This window comes from Monodon monoceros, unplaced genomic scaffold (assembly GCF_005190385.1).
Source record: "Monodon monoceros isolate NGI ecotype Baffin Bay Population unplaced genomic scaffold, NGI_Narwhal_1 Super_Scaffold_4, whole genome shotgun sequence".
Classification (NCBI taxonomy): domain Eukaryota; kingdom Metazoa; phylum Chordata; class Mammalia; order Artiodactyla; family Monodontidae; genus Monodon; species Monodon monoceros.
Genome location: NW_021703781.1, coordinates 66,637,015 through 66,651,331, shown reverse-complemented (window position 1 = coordinate 66,651,331; position 14,317 = coordinate 66,637,015). Strand labels below are relative to the sequence as shown.

At 46.5% G+C, this 14,317-nt stretch overlaps 1 protein-coding gene across 10 annotated transcripts in view; it reads left to right on the top strand.

Moving 5' to 3' along the window:
• ABLIM1 (actin binding LIM protein 1) overlaps positions 1–6,306 on the top strand; it is a 320,517-nt gene extending 314,211 nt beyond the window's left edge. For 9 of the 10 annotated variants that reach the window (XM_029244850.1, XM_029244853.1, XM_029244856.1 and 6 more), the window contains one exon: positions 1,042–6,306. In XM_029244850.1, coding sequence (XP_029100683.1) covers positions 1,042–1,155 — 114 coding nt within the window. In that variant the 3' untranslated portion in view covers positions 1,156–6,306. The remainder of the gene's footprint in view (positions 1–1,041) is intronic. The other variant, XR_003796975.1, reaches the window with a different exon arrangement.
• Positions 6,307–14,317: the final 8,011 nt, after the last annotated feature.

Genomic DNA, 14,317 nt, shown 5'->3' with positions numbered 1-14,317 from the left:
GTTCCAGTTAAAGCAAAAAGATAAAAAGGATCAACCTAGGTTAAACTAAGCTAACTTGGAGGAAAACCCAAATTTGTATTTAAGAGATGAGCACAAAAATGTATGGTAAAATTCAGAAGAGCAACCCAGGAGATGCAGTATGATTTTAGTCATTTTCTCTGGAAATTTGATGTTGCCCTAATCTATGGCTGGTGATGTAGAATGGAGTCTCCATCACTCTTCAGATACCCCCAAATCCTTATCTTTCTCTGAGCCTGGGTTGAGTTTGTTGAGATTGGGGAGGGAGTGTTCACTAAAGAGGTGTGTACTAGGCAAGTTTCTCCCTTGGCTGTTTCCACATTCCTTGTCGAAGGGTTAGCTGGGTACACATACCCAAGACCTCCTTAGATGTGGAAGACTGATCTTCGTACCTTTCCATCTGAATGGTTTTAATTAAGAAAAACTCTGGCTGCTAATCTCATAAAGAATCATTAATTTTCTCTGACAAAAAGCAGTACATCTGTATGTGAGGTCAGGCTGGCACAGAGAATAAAGGCTCCACTATCCTAAGAGAACCTTACTAGGCGGACAAGAGATTGAGGTCCTTGGTCTCCTCAGTAGACCAAACATCCACCTGAACTCCCACTGCTGAGCCAGGAAAAAGCCCCAGGGCTGCCAAAGGACCACTCTGGAAGTCTCCCTCTGGCTTCCTTATTGCTCTGGTCCATTTTCCCTGCATCACCTCAGCGTCCCAAGGACCTGAAGTGGAGTCACCTCCAGCATAATGACTCATCTTACCGTGCCCCATCGCCATTCAATGTTATTAACAATCATCATTAATACTCCACCAGCTCTTTTCTTTGGTAGGAAGGGTGCCTCACCTGGCCTGGCCAAGTAAGGAACCACTGGGTCCAGTGCCTGCTAAGAAGCCTCAGAGATAAACTCCTCTTCCATCATTCTGCCTTTTGCTCTTCAAAACAATTACTTATAAACTGGAGAGCAACTCTCAAGGTCATCCATGTGGCCATCAGGACTGACCACTGTTCTCTTCTCTCATCACAGCGCCACTTAGCCCCAGAAGTGTTTCGGGAAATCTTTGGAATGTCCATCCAGGAATTTGACAAGTTACCTCTTTGGAGACGCAACGACATGAAGAAAAAAGCAAAACTCTTCTGAGTACCACACATAGACAGCAATTAGAAAAAGGACTGACCATGGCGGTGACACATAGGATGTTGTAGTGAGGCCCAAACTTGATTGGAGAATTTGCAAACTACTGTCCCTCAGCAACAAAAGGGAAAATCTGATTAAAACACCCATGAGCCAAATGATGGGCCAGCCCATGGCAACATTCGCCCAGAAGCAGTGGGGTAGAAATGTCTGTGTTCCCACCCTCGACAGTAGTGTTCACGTGTGACCTTTTTCCATCACCTTATGTGCACAGCAGGAGCTGCTTTTGTTTTCTTTCAGCTGTTATTCAATAATAGTGTGAGTGTATGGTAAGAGCCAGCAAGTGCCCTTAAGATGCCACATGGACAAAAGCAGTTGTAATAATTCCAAAGTACGAGTATATTTATTATGTAGCGCCGCGGCTGAGAAGGAAGAGCCCAAGGGATAGATCCACGTGGCAGCAGCCTTTGCCCTCCCTTTCCTCACTGGCCTCCTGCAGCCCTGCCTGGGCTTCAGCAGGAGGGAAAGCAGAATCGGGGCCCCCGGCAGCTCTGTTTCAATAGCCACCAAAGTCATTTTTAACATGCTCCTTGTCCCCTACTGTTTGCTAGGACCTGACTGGCAAATTACTTAGCCTATTATTACTTTTTATTTTATTTTTTTTTGCGGTACGCGGGCCTCTCACTGTTGCGGCCTCTCCCGTTGCGGAGCACAGGCTCCGGACGCGCAGGCTCAGCGGCCATGGCTCACGGGCCCAGCCGCTCCGCGGCACGTGGGATCCTCCCGAACCGGGGCACGAACCCGTGTCCCCTGCATCGGCAGGCAGACTCTCAACCACTGCGCCACCAGGGAAGCCCACTTAGCCTATTATTAAAAAGAAAAAAGAATTAAGAGAAAGAGAGGAAAAAGGAGTGAATGAAAGTTCTCCTTAAACCCTTTTCTACTTCAGAAAGCGTGCTGCTCTGCACCAAGGACAGGAGATGTCTCAGCCCCGCAGCCCTCCACTCTTACAAAGAAAGGAAAGGGGGATTGTCTCCAGATTGGCCCAGTTGTATGCTGTTAGGTGAGTTTTGTCCAAAGGCCACAGCAGTCTTGATCAAAAACAAAAGTTCTGTCTCCTCTCAGTGCAAGTTCCCCCACCCAGCAAACTCTGCTCTCTATCTGGCATTCTCTAAATCACATCAAGCCCTCGCTGATTTTGGTTTTTTTAAGGTCTTTTCAGTAGTAGGCTAAGGAAAGGCATGTTTTTCTCTTTGAAATCTCTGCAACTCCAAGGTAGATTGCCTCAGAATGATTTAATTTGGTCTTTTGAGCTTTCTTTCTTGCCTAGCTCTGTGGACTTCCTGGTTTGCATGTGTGTGTTTATGTGTTTTCACTCACCCAGGGCAGTTTTGGTGAGTCTGCATGTGCTTTTAAATTTCATTCCTGCCCGAATGTTTGTCCCACTGTGCTGCAGCTCCTCAGGGACGTTCGCACAGGTGCACATGACTCAAAGGTCAAGAGTGAGGCTAACTGCATCCCTGCCACCAGGTCCCCTGTGGAAGGGTGTTGGTGGTTAGAAGCCAGCATATTCCATGACAGATGTAGCTCAAGTCAGCATCAGACCGAAGACCGCAGACCTAGGATCAGACTGTGTGTAGACGGCAGAACATCTCACCGGAGTCCTCAAACTCAGTAACACAAGATTCACATTGGTGCCGAAGATTACCCCAAAACTTGCATTTAAGACCCCACCATGGTTCCTGAAAGCCTCTGGCTGAGACTCAGACAGGACGTGACTCACATGTAGGAGGTTGTCACATCTATTCTCATGTTTTGGGGCTCTGTTTAAGAATTTAAACTCTATGTTAAAGCCAAAGAAGAAAACATCTGAATTCACCTGCGTATGCCACTAATAATAAAAGCTCAGAAATTCTTCCCGCTGGCACCAAGTATTAGAATGAGTTAGTAGCTGACACCAGTGGTAAAAAGCAAGTAGAATATTCTTTCTGATCTTGTACTGCAGACCTAACTTGTGACACACTCTAGCAACCGGCTGCTGTAGTGAATACTGCAATCTCTTTATAGTATTCTGTGTGCTTCCCAAGGGAATCTAAACCTGCTGGACCTTTGCTAGACATTGAATGTTTGAGGACTCTTCTCACAAATACGTGTGTGTGTGTGTGTGTGTGTGTGTGTGTGTGTGTGTGTGTGTGTGTTGGACCTACTAACATATTTAGCAAATGGCTCTGATGAGGTAGATGTGAGGAGACCAGCTCCTCTTTGGACTGAAGGCAGACTGCAGCCCACAGTTTCGCCCCTTTATCTATCCGTTGCCTCTTGCTTCATTCGGTACATCCGCTGTCCCATCTTCTGTGACCTCTCCTGCATGGGTAGCCTGGGCACAACGCCTGTGTGTCCTAATCCGTGCTTCGCTCTGGCAAAGTGTGAGGGGTGAGGACCGTGGTGTAGTCCCAGTGTTCCCCTGCCACGACCAGTAACAAGGATGGCCAAACGTATCCAAGGTTTCGGCTGGAGGAGAGGTTTTTTTTCATTGGCTAATGAGTTATAATCCACGTACTTGCAGATTAAATGTCAGTGTAAGAAAAATGGCGATGATAGTTAAAGAACTGAGCCCTAAATTTGCCCCCACTAATGAAACTCTGCTTTTCTTGTAACTTTTGAATTCAGTTTTGCATCCATCTTGGCGGGGTGGGGGGTGGGAAATAGCTTCTTTCCATATCAAGTGTATGAGCTAATTTAAACTACACCGTGCAAAAATGCCTTGCCGGAACATGCCAGTAGCCTCCTGGCTGCAAGCAGAGCAGTGCTGTGCTCTAGGGAAGGGGGCACTGGGAATGCAGAGCGGGCTTCCCAACCCCACTCCCCAGCAGAAGGCTCCAGCCACGGGCACAGGTCACAGGGCAACCTGATTCTTCCGACTGCCAAATTGAATCAGTGGGGCTCCAGCGCCCTGTGTGTTTCGTTGAACTGGACTCAGCATGTGTGTCCCGAAAATGTCCAGGTCACTGCACAGGAAATCGGCGCTCTCTGCTTGAACCCTGCCCCGCATAGAAAGATTCCAGTTGTTAACACAGTCAAGTTAAGGAGGGTTGTTTACTCTAGGAAAGGAAGTATACACATGGTAAGCTTCCCTAGAGCATACATAAAGGGCTACCTTTTTGATCATTGGGCTTCCTAGTGATTCTTGAAGCATAGGCTGATTGCATGAAGAGGCCTCTATGATGACCTGAAAGTCAGTGCTTCCTTTAAAGTTGCTTCCAAAACAGCCAGGATACCATTTAGTCTTCTGGTGTGATTTATGTTGAGATATAAAGAGCGTTGGGAAACTTGTCCAGCTTGCTAGGTATCTACATTTTGGTTTGGGTTCATTATGAAATGTTCTTACTGTGACTCCTTCAATAACAAAAGATAAACTGCCTGGTCCCTGAAACCTTGAACAGAAAAGCTAGAGACAATGGGTAATAAGGTGCAAAGGAAAAAAAAGTAGTTTCTATCTGTCATGTCCTCTAGTCTCCCCAGTTCTCCCCAACTTCCCATTCTGTTGTTTCCAAGCTGAGTTTCCTCTTCCGAGGTGAGGCTGGAACAATGCTCTTTTCAACTCCTATCCCCTCCATCTGGTGATGTCAATCAACTCCACTTGGAAAAGTCTTGCTAGAAATGTCTCTAAAACTTTCCTCTAATTTCTTTACACTTTAAAGCAAACACCTTTTTCTAAAGAATTGCTTCTTAGATGATTATACAATATATATATCTATGCTTTTGCAAGTTTAAAAATTCAAATGAACCACTTTTGACTAGGTAGGTCTTTCTAAAAAAAACTCTCTAAAGCAAACTTGATGTTAGCGTTCTCTTGCATGTTGAAGGGGCAGGGGACCCTCCAGGCTGTGGGCTCCCAGAGCCCTCTTTCTGACTGTCAGGAAAGATGGTGGAAGGAAGATGAACTCTGTGCCATCAACCCTTCTGCATCCTCTGAAGCAGGCTCAGTTTTTACAAATCACCTCATCTGTATTTCCGGTCACTGTTTAATCTACTTCCGAGGCCAGCCTTGATTTTATCTGGCTTGTAAAATCATTTTCCTTTTTATAAACCAAGTGTTTGTCAGGATGCCCTAAAACTCACTCATTAGTACTCCCTTTTGAAGAACGTTCTATCCAGAAAAAGAGATCATTTCAGGCTTGAGGTTCGTAATGACACCTTATAGTGGCGATGTGTGTTAAGGGAACTACCCAATTATGTTGGAATGAAAGAAGGAGAAACTTTGGCATTTTAAAAAATCACTGTCTTTCTATTTGCTGCCTAGGGAGTAGTGGGGAGATGGTGACTGACACGCTTTGCATATGGATCTTTGTATTTCTCATTTGGGGCAAGTTTCATTTCTGGCAAACTCAAAAGGAAAGGGGGAGGTGGTCACTTTAAGCTGAAAAACTTTCTAAACAATATATGTGTACACAGCAAAATTAAACCCAGTCTTTTCTGATGCTTGGTGTAATTGAGTGGCGATTGTTGTCAGTAAATAAAATTCTTCCCAAAAGAGTATCTCCCAAGAGTGACGATGCCATGAGTCGCTTTCTGAGCCCGTTTGCCAAAGGTAGAGGAAAAGACTGCATCCACTAACATTCAGAAAGGCAATGAGCCACTTAGTGATTGTATATGTGTATGTTTCTTTACCCTACGGAAGAGAAGACGAATGTCCGCAGGATTGGTGTTCTTTTGGGGTGTTATGTACAGACCTGTCCCGTGATAAACGTGTGGTTTCTGTGAGTTGCTGACAATCCTGCATCAAAGCTTTTGCAGTTCTTTCCTTTTTAAGTTGGGTTTAATGGAATTTTTTTTCAAGCGTCGGAAGGCATACTGTTCTTCCTGCCTCCCCTCCCCTTCCAGAAACAAGAAAGCAAATATTTGGAAGAAATGCTGCTTAAAAGATGTATCATGTCCCCCGTGAAAGTGAGTGGATATCGGTCGGCATCCTGAATGCCACGTGCCAGTGTGCAGAGGTGGGATGGCCCTGGGCCTGCGTTACTGTGCTTGGGACACCCAACGCGCTCCACACTCTTGTTGAAATCAACACCTGCCGCCCCTCTGCCGCTGTCCTGCGTCACTGTTGTCCTCACAACTCAGTGAATAAAGTGTGTGCTTTATGCGTAACTGCCTCCACACCGGGTTTCCTTTCTGGTTCCCCTGCTCCCTTTCAAGGTCTGTCCCATTTGAAAAAGTGCCAGCCCAACTTCTAAAGACAAAAACAAAATCAAAATCAAAGTCCTGGGAATGCACTTTTATCACGTAGGAAGGCAGGTTAGAGGGGAAAATGCATCAGGTAGCAGTGGTATATTCCAGAACTGTTTGCCCAATGGCCCAGACCATATTGACCAAGTCAACTAAAGAAAAAAAAATTTAATAGAGCTGTTGGCACTGTGCTGGTCTAGCTGGTATTCAGTTTTGTGTGTGACACAGAGCAGCAACGGTCTCATCACTTAGGCAAGGCTGGGGATTTGAGGTTTGAGGACAGGAGCTTCGGAACCGCTGCCGTGAGTTGGGCCATTTTACTAAGAAACTAGAATGCGGTGGGAGGAAAACATCTTTCAAAACATCTTTGATCTCCACTGCATTATCAAACTTTAAGCAAAGAAAATCTTAAGGATTTCAATTTACTTGTTATCCTGGCCACCAAGATTTGGGGCTTGCCAGAAAACACAAGGATATATTTATACTCACAATGGTCTCTCCGACCGTAGCCATCCTGCTATGTGTCTGCCAAGCCTGGTGCTTTAGTCCACATGGGCTGCTGTAACAGACCACCAGAGATCGGGTACCTTGAACGGCAAACAGTTATTTCTCACAGTTCTGGAAGCTGGAAGTCCAAGATCAAGGTGCTGGCAGATTCAGTGTCTGGCAAGAAACCTCTTGGCTTTGTAGACAGCCGTCTTCTCGTTGAGTCCTCACATGGTGAGAGAAGAGAGGAAGTAATCTCTGACATCTCTTCTTATAAGGGAACTAATTCCATCATGAGGGCTCCACCTTCATGATCAAATTACCTCCCAAAAGCCCTGCCTCCTAATACCATCCCCTTGGGTGTTAGGATTTCAATCTAAGAATTTGGGGAGGACACAAACATGCAGTCCGTCATACCTGCCCAGGGGCCCGTCGCCCTGGCATTCATGTGGACCCTCTCCTGGAAGCCAGAAACAGTTTATTCTCAAGGCAACTGGCAGGTTAGTTGGCTACTGTGGAAAACGGGTCCGGAGGCCCCGGCCGGAGGTCTGTGTTCTGCTCACTGTTGACCGCCGCCCACACCGACATCACCACTCGGGTCGTGGTTCCCGCAGCCAGTGCCGATGTTCAGTCGAGGTTATCTTGAGCGCCCTGTGGCGTTTGCCGCCACTGATCATCATTTCATGGGAAGTCAACTCGCTGTGCCGTCGGGTGGTCCCCCTTGCCCGCCCACGGCAGAGCTCACGGACTGCGCTGGGAATCCGAGGCCCTGCCTGCCTGGCCCTGGCTCGCCCACTGCCCCTCCCACCACGCCCACCCTCGAATCTCGCCCTCCAGCTCTTCCAAAGCACCTCGAGTTCCCTGAACACACCATGCCCTCCCCCGCCTCTACAGCTTTGCCAACATCACGTCTTCTGTATGACGTCCAGCTCTTCTAGGAGGTGGAGAGACCCGGCCCCGAGGAAAGGAGGTGATGGCAGTGTTGACTATCTGAAATTAGTTGCCCACAGCTCTTTGAAGTTACCGTGTGAGTTTCCCATGGGCTCCATCTGCCCTAAATCAAAGACACACCCCAGTTCACAGCCCCTCTAGGAGCCTGCCTCGGTGGGCCCAGCCCAACCTGCCCCAATAAATTCTTTGCACGCCTATGGGTGAACATCACGTTTCACGCTTTTCAAGTTTTCACTAATACTGCTAGTTTTGCATGTGTTTCTGCTCCTCAGCTGAATGGTAGTGAGATCTTCTCTATATTGAGCGCTTTGTGTTAGCTTTACATTAACTGGGTCTCCCAGGACAGCCCTACAAGCAGATAATTGTAGCTCCACTTACACATGTGAGGAAACTAAAGCTCAGAGGCTAATTAAACGTGCCTGACTGTTAAGGGAGCAGCAAAGCTGGTATTACCCAGGTCTGTCCCACTGCAAATTCCATGCTGTTTTCCAGTGTCCCACTGCCTGTGACTTTCTTTTTTATAATTAATTAATTATTTATTTATTTGGCTGAACCTGATCTTAGTTGCGGGATCTTCTTTGCCGTACACAGGATCTTTTAGTTGCTGCATGGGGGATCTAGTTCCCTGATCGAACCCTGGCCCCCCTCATTGGAAGCTCGGAGTCTTAGCCACTGGACCACCAGGGAGGTCCCTGCCTGTGACTTTCTGAAAGCAAGGAATGCATCCCCCATATTCTAAATCTCTGGGGGCACACTGCACAGAGGAGGCTCTCAATGTGAGACTGGCCAGTTCCCTTCAGTCGGCCCCGAGCCACAGCACTACCACCAAGGCACGGTTATAAATAGCGGTTGGGGGGCACTCACTAGCTGTGTGTCTCAGGGCCAGTTATTTAACCTCTTTAGGCCTCAGTTTGCTCGTCTGTAAAATAGACAAAATAATAAGACCCATCAGAAGATTGTTGCTAAATCATAACACCTGTTGAGCACAGCGCGGGACCTAGCATGTAGTCATTGGTCAGGAAACGAGTGATCTTTATTAAGGGTAATTAGCCACTTAGACTTGAAGAACCCCAAATGCTCTCTGAACCTCAGTTTCCTCATCAGTAAATTAGGAATGAGTACCTGCTCTGGCTGTCTTATGGGGTTGTCAGGCCAAATGAAGTAGAGTAGAACTGCTCAGACACAGGAAAGCACTATGTTTACAGATGATACTGGGTAATAAGGGTTTCTGGTACTTGGACAAGGTCTACTACCATTTTATTTTATTATTTTTTTTATTTTGTTTTTTTAAAGTATAGTTGATTTACAGTGTTGTGTTAGTTTCAGGTATATAGCAACGTGATTCAGTTGTACATACATATATATTTTTTTTCAGATTCCTTTCCCTTATAGGTTATTACAAAATATTGAGTATAGTTCCCTGTGCTGTACAGTGGGTCCTTGTTGGTTATCTATTTTATATATAGTAGTGTGTATATGTTAATCTCCAACTCCTGATTTAACTCTCCACCCCCCTTTCCCCTTTGGGAAAAGTTTGTTTCCTATGTCTGTGGGTCTGTTTCCATTTTGTATATAAGTTCATTTGTATCTTTTTTTTTTTTAGACTCCACATATAAGCGATATCACGATATTTGTCTCTGTCTGGCTTACTTCACTTAGTATGATAATCTCTAGGTCCATCCATGTTGCTGCAAATGGCATTATTTCATTCTTTTTTATGGCTGAGTAATATTCCATTGTATAAATGTACCACATCTTCTTTATCCATTCATCTGTCGATGGACATTTAGGTTGCTTCCATGTCTTGGCTGTTGTGAATAGCACTGCTATGAACATTGGGGTGCATGTATCTTTTTGAATTATATTGTTCTCTGGATATATGCCCAGTAGTGGTATTGCAGGATCATATGGTAGTCCTATTTTTAGTTTCTCAAGGAACTTCCATACTGTTCTCCATAGTGGCTGCACCAATTTACATTCCCACCAACGGTCTACTACTATTTTAGATAGTTTAATCATTCAAGAATTTTAGTTTTTGTTCTGGGCTTTTTCCCCCTCTAGTCTTTATTATGAATTCTCCAGCATTAAAACAAGCCCACAGCTTTTATATGCTTCAATAACAACACTCTCTTGTCCAATAATTATCTATGATTCAGATCCCCTGAAGATGTGATTTTTTTTTTTTGCCACACCACATGGCTTATGGAATCTTAGTTCCCTGACCAGGGATTGAACCCAGGCCCCCTGCAGTGGAAGCTTGGAGTCCTAACCGCTGTACCGCCACAGAATTCCCAAGATGTGCTAATTAATAGTAATAATAACAGTGTTACATAGCAGTTGAGTGTGGGCTATAGCATCAAACTCCCTGGGATTTTTTTGTTTTGTTTTTATAAATTTATTTATTTATTTATTTTTGGCTGTGTTGGGTCTTCGTTGCTGTGCACGGGCTTTCTCTAGTTGCGGTGAGCGGGGGCTACTCTTCGTTGCAGTGCGCGGGCTTCTCATTGCCGTGGCTTCTCTTGTCGCGGAGCACGGGCTCTAGGCGCACAGGCTTCAGTAGTTGTGGCACGTGGACTCAGTAGTTGTGGCTCGCGGGCTCTAGAGCTCAGGCTCAGTAGTTGTGGCGCACGGGCTTAGTTGCTCCGCGGCATGTGGGATCTTCCCGGGCCAGAGCTCGAACCCGTGTCCCCTGCATTGGCAGGCGGATTCTTAACCACTGCGCCACCAGGGAAGCCCAAACTCCCTGGGTTTGAGTTCGAGCTCCACCAATAATTAGCTGTGTGACTAGTGACAGTTTGCCTAACTTCTCTAAGCCTCAATTTCCATTTCTATAAAATAGGAATAGTAATAAAAATACCTACCTCAAAGAGTTATTGTGAGAATCAGGTAGAATAGGACGCGGCATGATACAAAATGGGCACTCACACATTAGCTTTTATTAATAAAGCAGCTGCCATGTAGTGAGGACTTAACTATTTGCCCAGTTCTGAGGTAAGCATATTACACGCTTTATTTCATGGAGTTCCTTACATCACTTCTACTTTAGAACTGAGGAAACAGACCCAGAGAAACCAAGTGCCTTATATAAGATCTGCCTATTGAGTGGTGGGCCTGGGGTTCAGACCCCATCTCCCCAGTTCCAAGCTCAAAATGTAAGCAAGTGTCATGCAGAGAAGGGCTCAGCTGTCCCCACAGGTACTGCAGGAGCCAGGGTGCCAGGCCGCCTACAATGGAAGCGTCCAAATGTGCCAGCTTGGGGGCTCAGCTTTTCCCAAGGAGTTTTAGAGCCGTTGGACCTCGGTGTTTTCTGGGTGGGGAGGATTTCCCCAGCCTGCTCGAGGGATGTTTAGAAACACCAGCTGCAGAAGAGTTGAGACTCATTCCCATGAAAGATGGCTTTGGTTTCAGAAAGATCTTTCCAATGTATGACTCACTTCAAAGCAGCCCAAGGCCGCAGAGGCTGACCTGCCAGTCCTTACAGTATTGGGGGACATTTCTGAGGCTCAAGAAAGCTACCAGTCCTGCTTAGCCCCCCCTGCCCATTTCTGGAAGGGGGCTCCCTCCTCCACCCCGCAGAGTCAAACAGCCTTGTCTGGGTGTGTCACCAGCCCCGCCCTGCTGGACATGGCCCATTGTTGGCCGGAAAGCCCTGGGAAGGGTGGGGACTTGGTGTTAGCAGCTTTTGAGAAAGTTCAGGATGGTCAAAGGACTAGTGCCCAAGGCTTCAGGGATCTCAGCCCCAATTTTGAGGACCTGCCTCCACACCCTAAATTCCCTTCTCCCCCCACACCAGCCAGGACTCTGACAAAGAAATGCCCCTTCCATCCTACGGCACTCAGGGAAGTGCTGCGGTAAGCCAGGGCTCTGGAGGAGGGTGTAATATGACCACATTTATTTTAGTTTCCAGTCTCAACTGGATAAAAATGCTCTCCAGAGCCTGTCATTGTGCTCAGCACAATAGCAGGCCCTGGAGAGGTTTCTCTGTATTTATTTGTGCTGTCCCCCTGCTGCTGCCTCTTAACTCGGCCCTTCCCATCAGATAAAAAGAAAAATTGGTTTGGGAAAACCTCCCTCCAAAGCAGAGGCTGTTTCTGCTTTGTCCTGAGTATGTTTTACTTGTGGGCCCTCCCAGAGCATCCTGGGATGTTCCCGAAGGCCTAGAGGCAGCGTAGAGCCACCTGGCTTCCAGAACCAGAGCTTCGGAATCAGACTTGAGGGTACATGAGTCCAGATAGTCTAAGAGGAAGATGGATGACGCTGGTCTGATGGCAGCGGCTGACATTCCTTGAGAGCCTCTGGAGTGCCAGGCTCAGGGCTAAGTATTAGTTTGTGTAGATTATTTCATTTCATCGGTGAAAGGTAAACCCAGGACTGGGAGAGGCCCACTAAAAAGTGGATGGGATTCTAGCCCCTTCCCATCACGTCCAACAGCCGTATCCCTCCTGAGGCTGTCACAGCTCTCTGGGGTCTCCTCATTTGCACGTGGTTTCTAAGATTTGCCAAAAGGACCATCTTTGCAAAGACTAATCCCAGCCTTTCTCTGCAAGGTGGAGCCTGGCCATGAATAACAACATGTTGCTCGAAACCGCACAGAAAGTATAAGTTCTTTCATTCCTGCTATTGTCCCAAAGCATATGCTTCTTAATGAAAAGTTAGAAAATGTGGGCAGTTACATTCCCATCAGATAGGAGTAAGAGTCAACTGGATTACCCTGTCTTTCTTTTTCTTCCTTCCTTTCTCCCTCTCTCTCTCTCTTTCTTTCTTTCTTTCTTCTTTTTTAAATATATAGAACAAATTCTTCCTCCTGCACCTAAAAACAAGGTATTTCAGACAACTCGGAGTAAATTGCTAGTATTTATTAATCGTTATTTGAATCAGATGGCTTCCACTGGATGTGGCACTTTCACAAGCATCGCCTCTGAACCTTCCCCCTACCCCCCACCACAGGCAACCTGGGGAAGCGTCATTGCCCTCAGTACACAGATCAGAGCTTGGCTGACCTGTCAAACTCACGTGCGGAGATGGGGAAGCGTCAGGATGTGGCCCCAGCTCTAACTGAAAAGCTTATGCTCCATCCACAGGGAGATTCTGATTATGTAGGTCTGGGGAGGGAGCCAGGAAGCTGTGTCCTAAAACAAAATGTCAAAGCTTCCAGATAATTCTGATGATCAACCAAGTTTAGGAGCCCCTGGCCCACGCTGCATGGCCTCAGGTCAAGAGTGGAGCTGGTCTGTGACTCACCCAGCATCCACTGCCAGGCCTTGCAAGACTGCATCACCCTAACACATGCGACCAGGAGTCAGACCAAGGCCTTGGAAGTCTGCCCTTGCAAATAGGCCTGCAGCCTCCAGAGGCCTCCCTAAGAAATCACTGGCACCGTCCTTCACACAACAGGGTGTCTAGCTCTCTGAATCAGAATCTGCTCAGATGTCACCTCATTCTCAAGGAGATGAAGGAGATTGTCTCCATTTACAGAAAGAAGCATGAGATGAGAGAGGACGGGTCAGGTGCCTAGTTGCTTAAAGGAAAAACAATCCACTGGCATCTCCACCTCCCTTTCTCCTCTCACAACCTTGAGAAACGTCTGAAGGTTGAAAACATGGCCTAGAAATCCTGTTATTCTACCAGACAACTTATTTTTTTCCCCCAATGTGCTCACTGTTTTTTCAGTCTATTGTTTGCTGGAAGGGTGGGTATAAAAAAACTCTAGTCCTAAGTTTTCTGTTGAGACAGTTACTCCAGGGAAATTTGGGAACTGTCTTCAGGGCCTGGCTGGGGAGAGAGTAAGACCGAGAAAGCCAGGAGTTATGTCTGCAAACTCTTCTTTTACATAAACGTGGTTGTTTTTATTTTTGAACCTTTATATATGAAAACATCTGCAGTGAGTTGAAATAATGTCCCTCAAAAGATATGTCCACCCAGAACCTCAGAATATGCCCTTATTTGGAATTAGGGCCTTTGCAGATGTAATTCAGGCAAGGATCTGGAGATAAGACCATCCTAGATTCAGGTGGGCCCTAAATCTCACCACGCATGTCCTTATATGATACTCAAAAGGAGAGATACAGATAGACACAAAAATGAAGGCCATATGAAGGCAAAGGCAAAGATCAGAGTTGTGTTACCATAAGCCAAGGAGCCACTGGGATCTGGAAGAGGCAAGGAAGGGTCCTCTCCTAGCACCTTCAGCAGGAGCATGGCCCTGCCTGCACCTTGATTTTAGACTTCTGGACTCTACAACGATGAGAGAATGAATTTCTGTTGTCTTAAGCCATCCAGTTTCTGGTTATTTGTTATGGCAGCCCTAAGAAATGAATACTGCATTTTTATCAGTGAAAAAAGGTCTCGTGACTCCTCAGCAAGGTGGAACAGGCAGGGGTCTAAGCCAGATGCCCTAGGGCCTCAGGGCACTTTGATGCCACTGACCAGGTATGGAGAGACAAGGCCTACTTCTCCAACACCAGCGAGGCAGATAAGGGTCTGATTTTTCTCTTCCTAGAAAAGA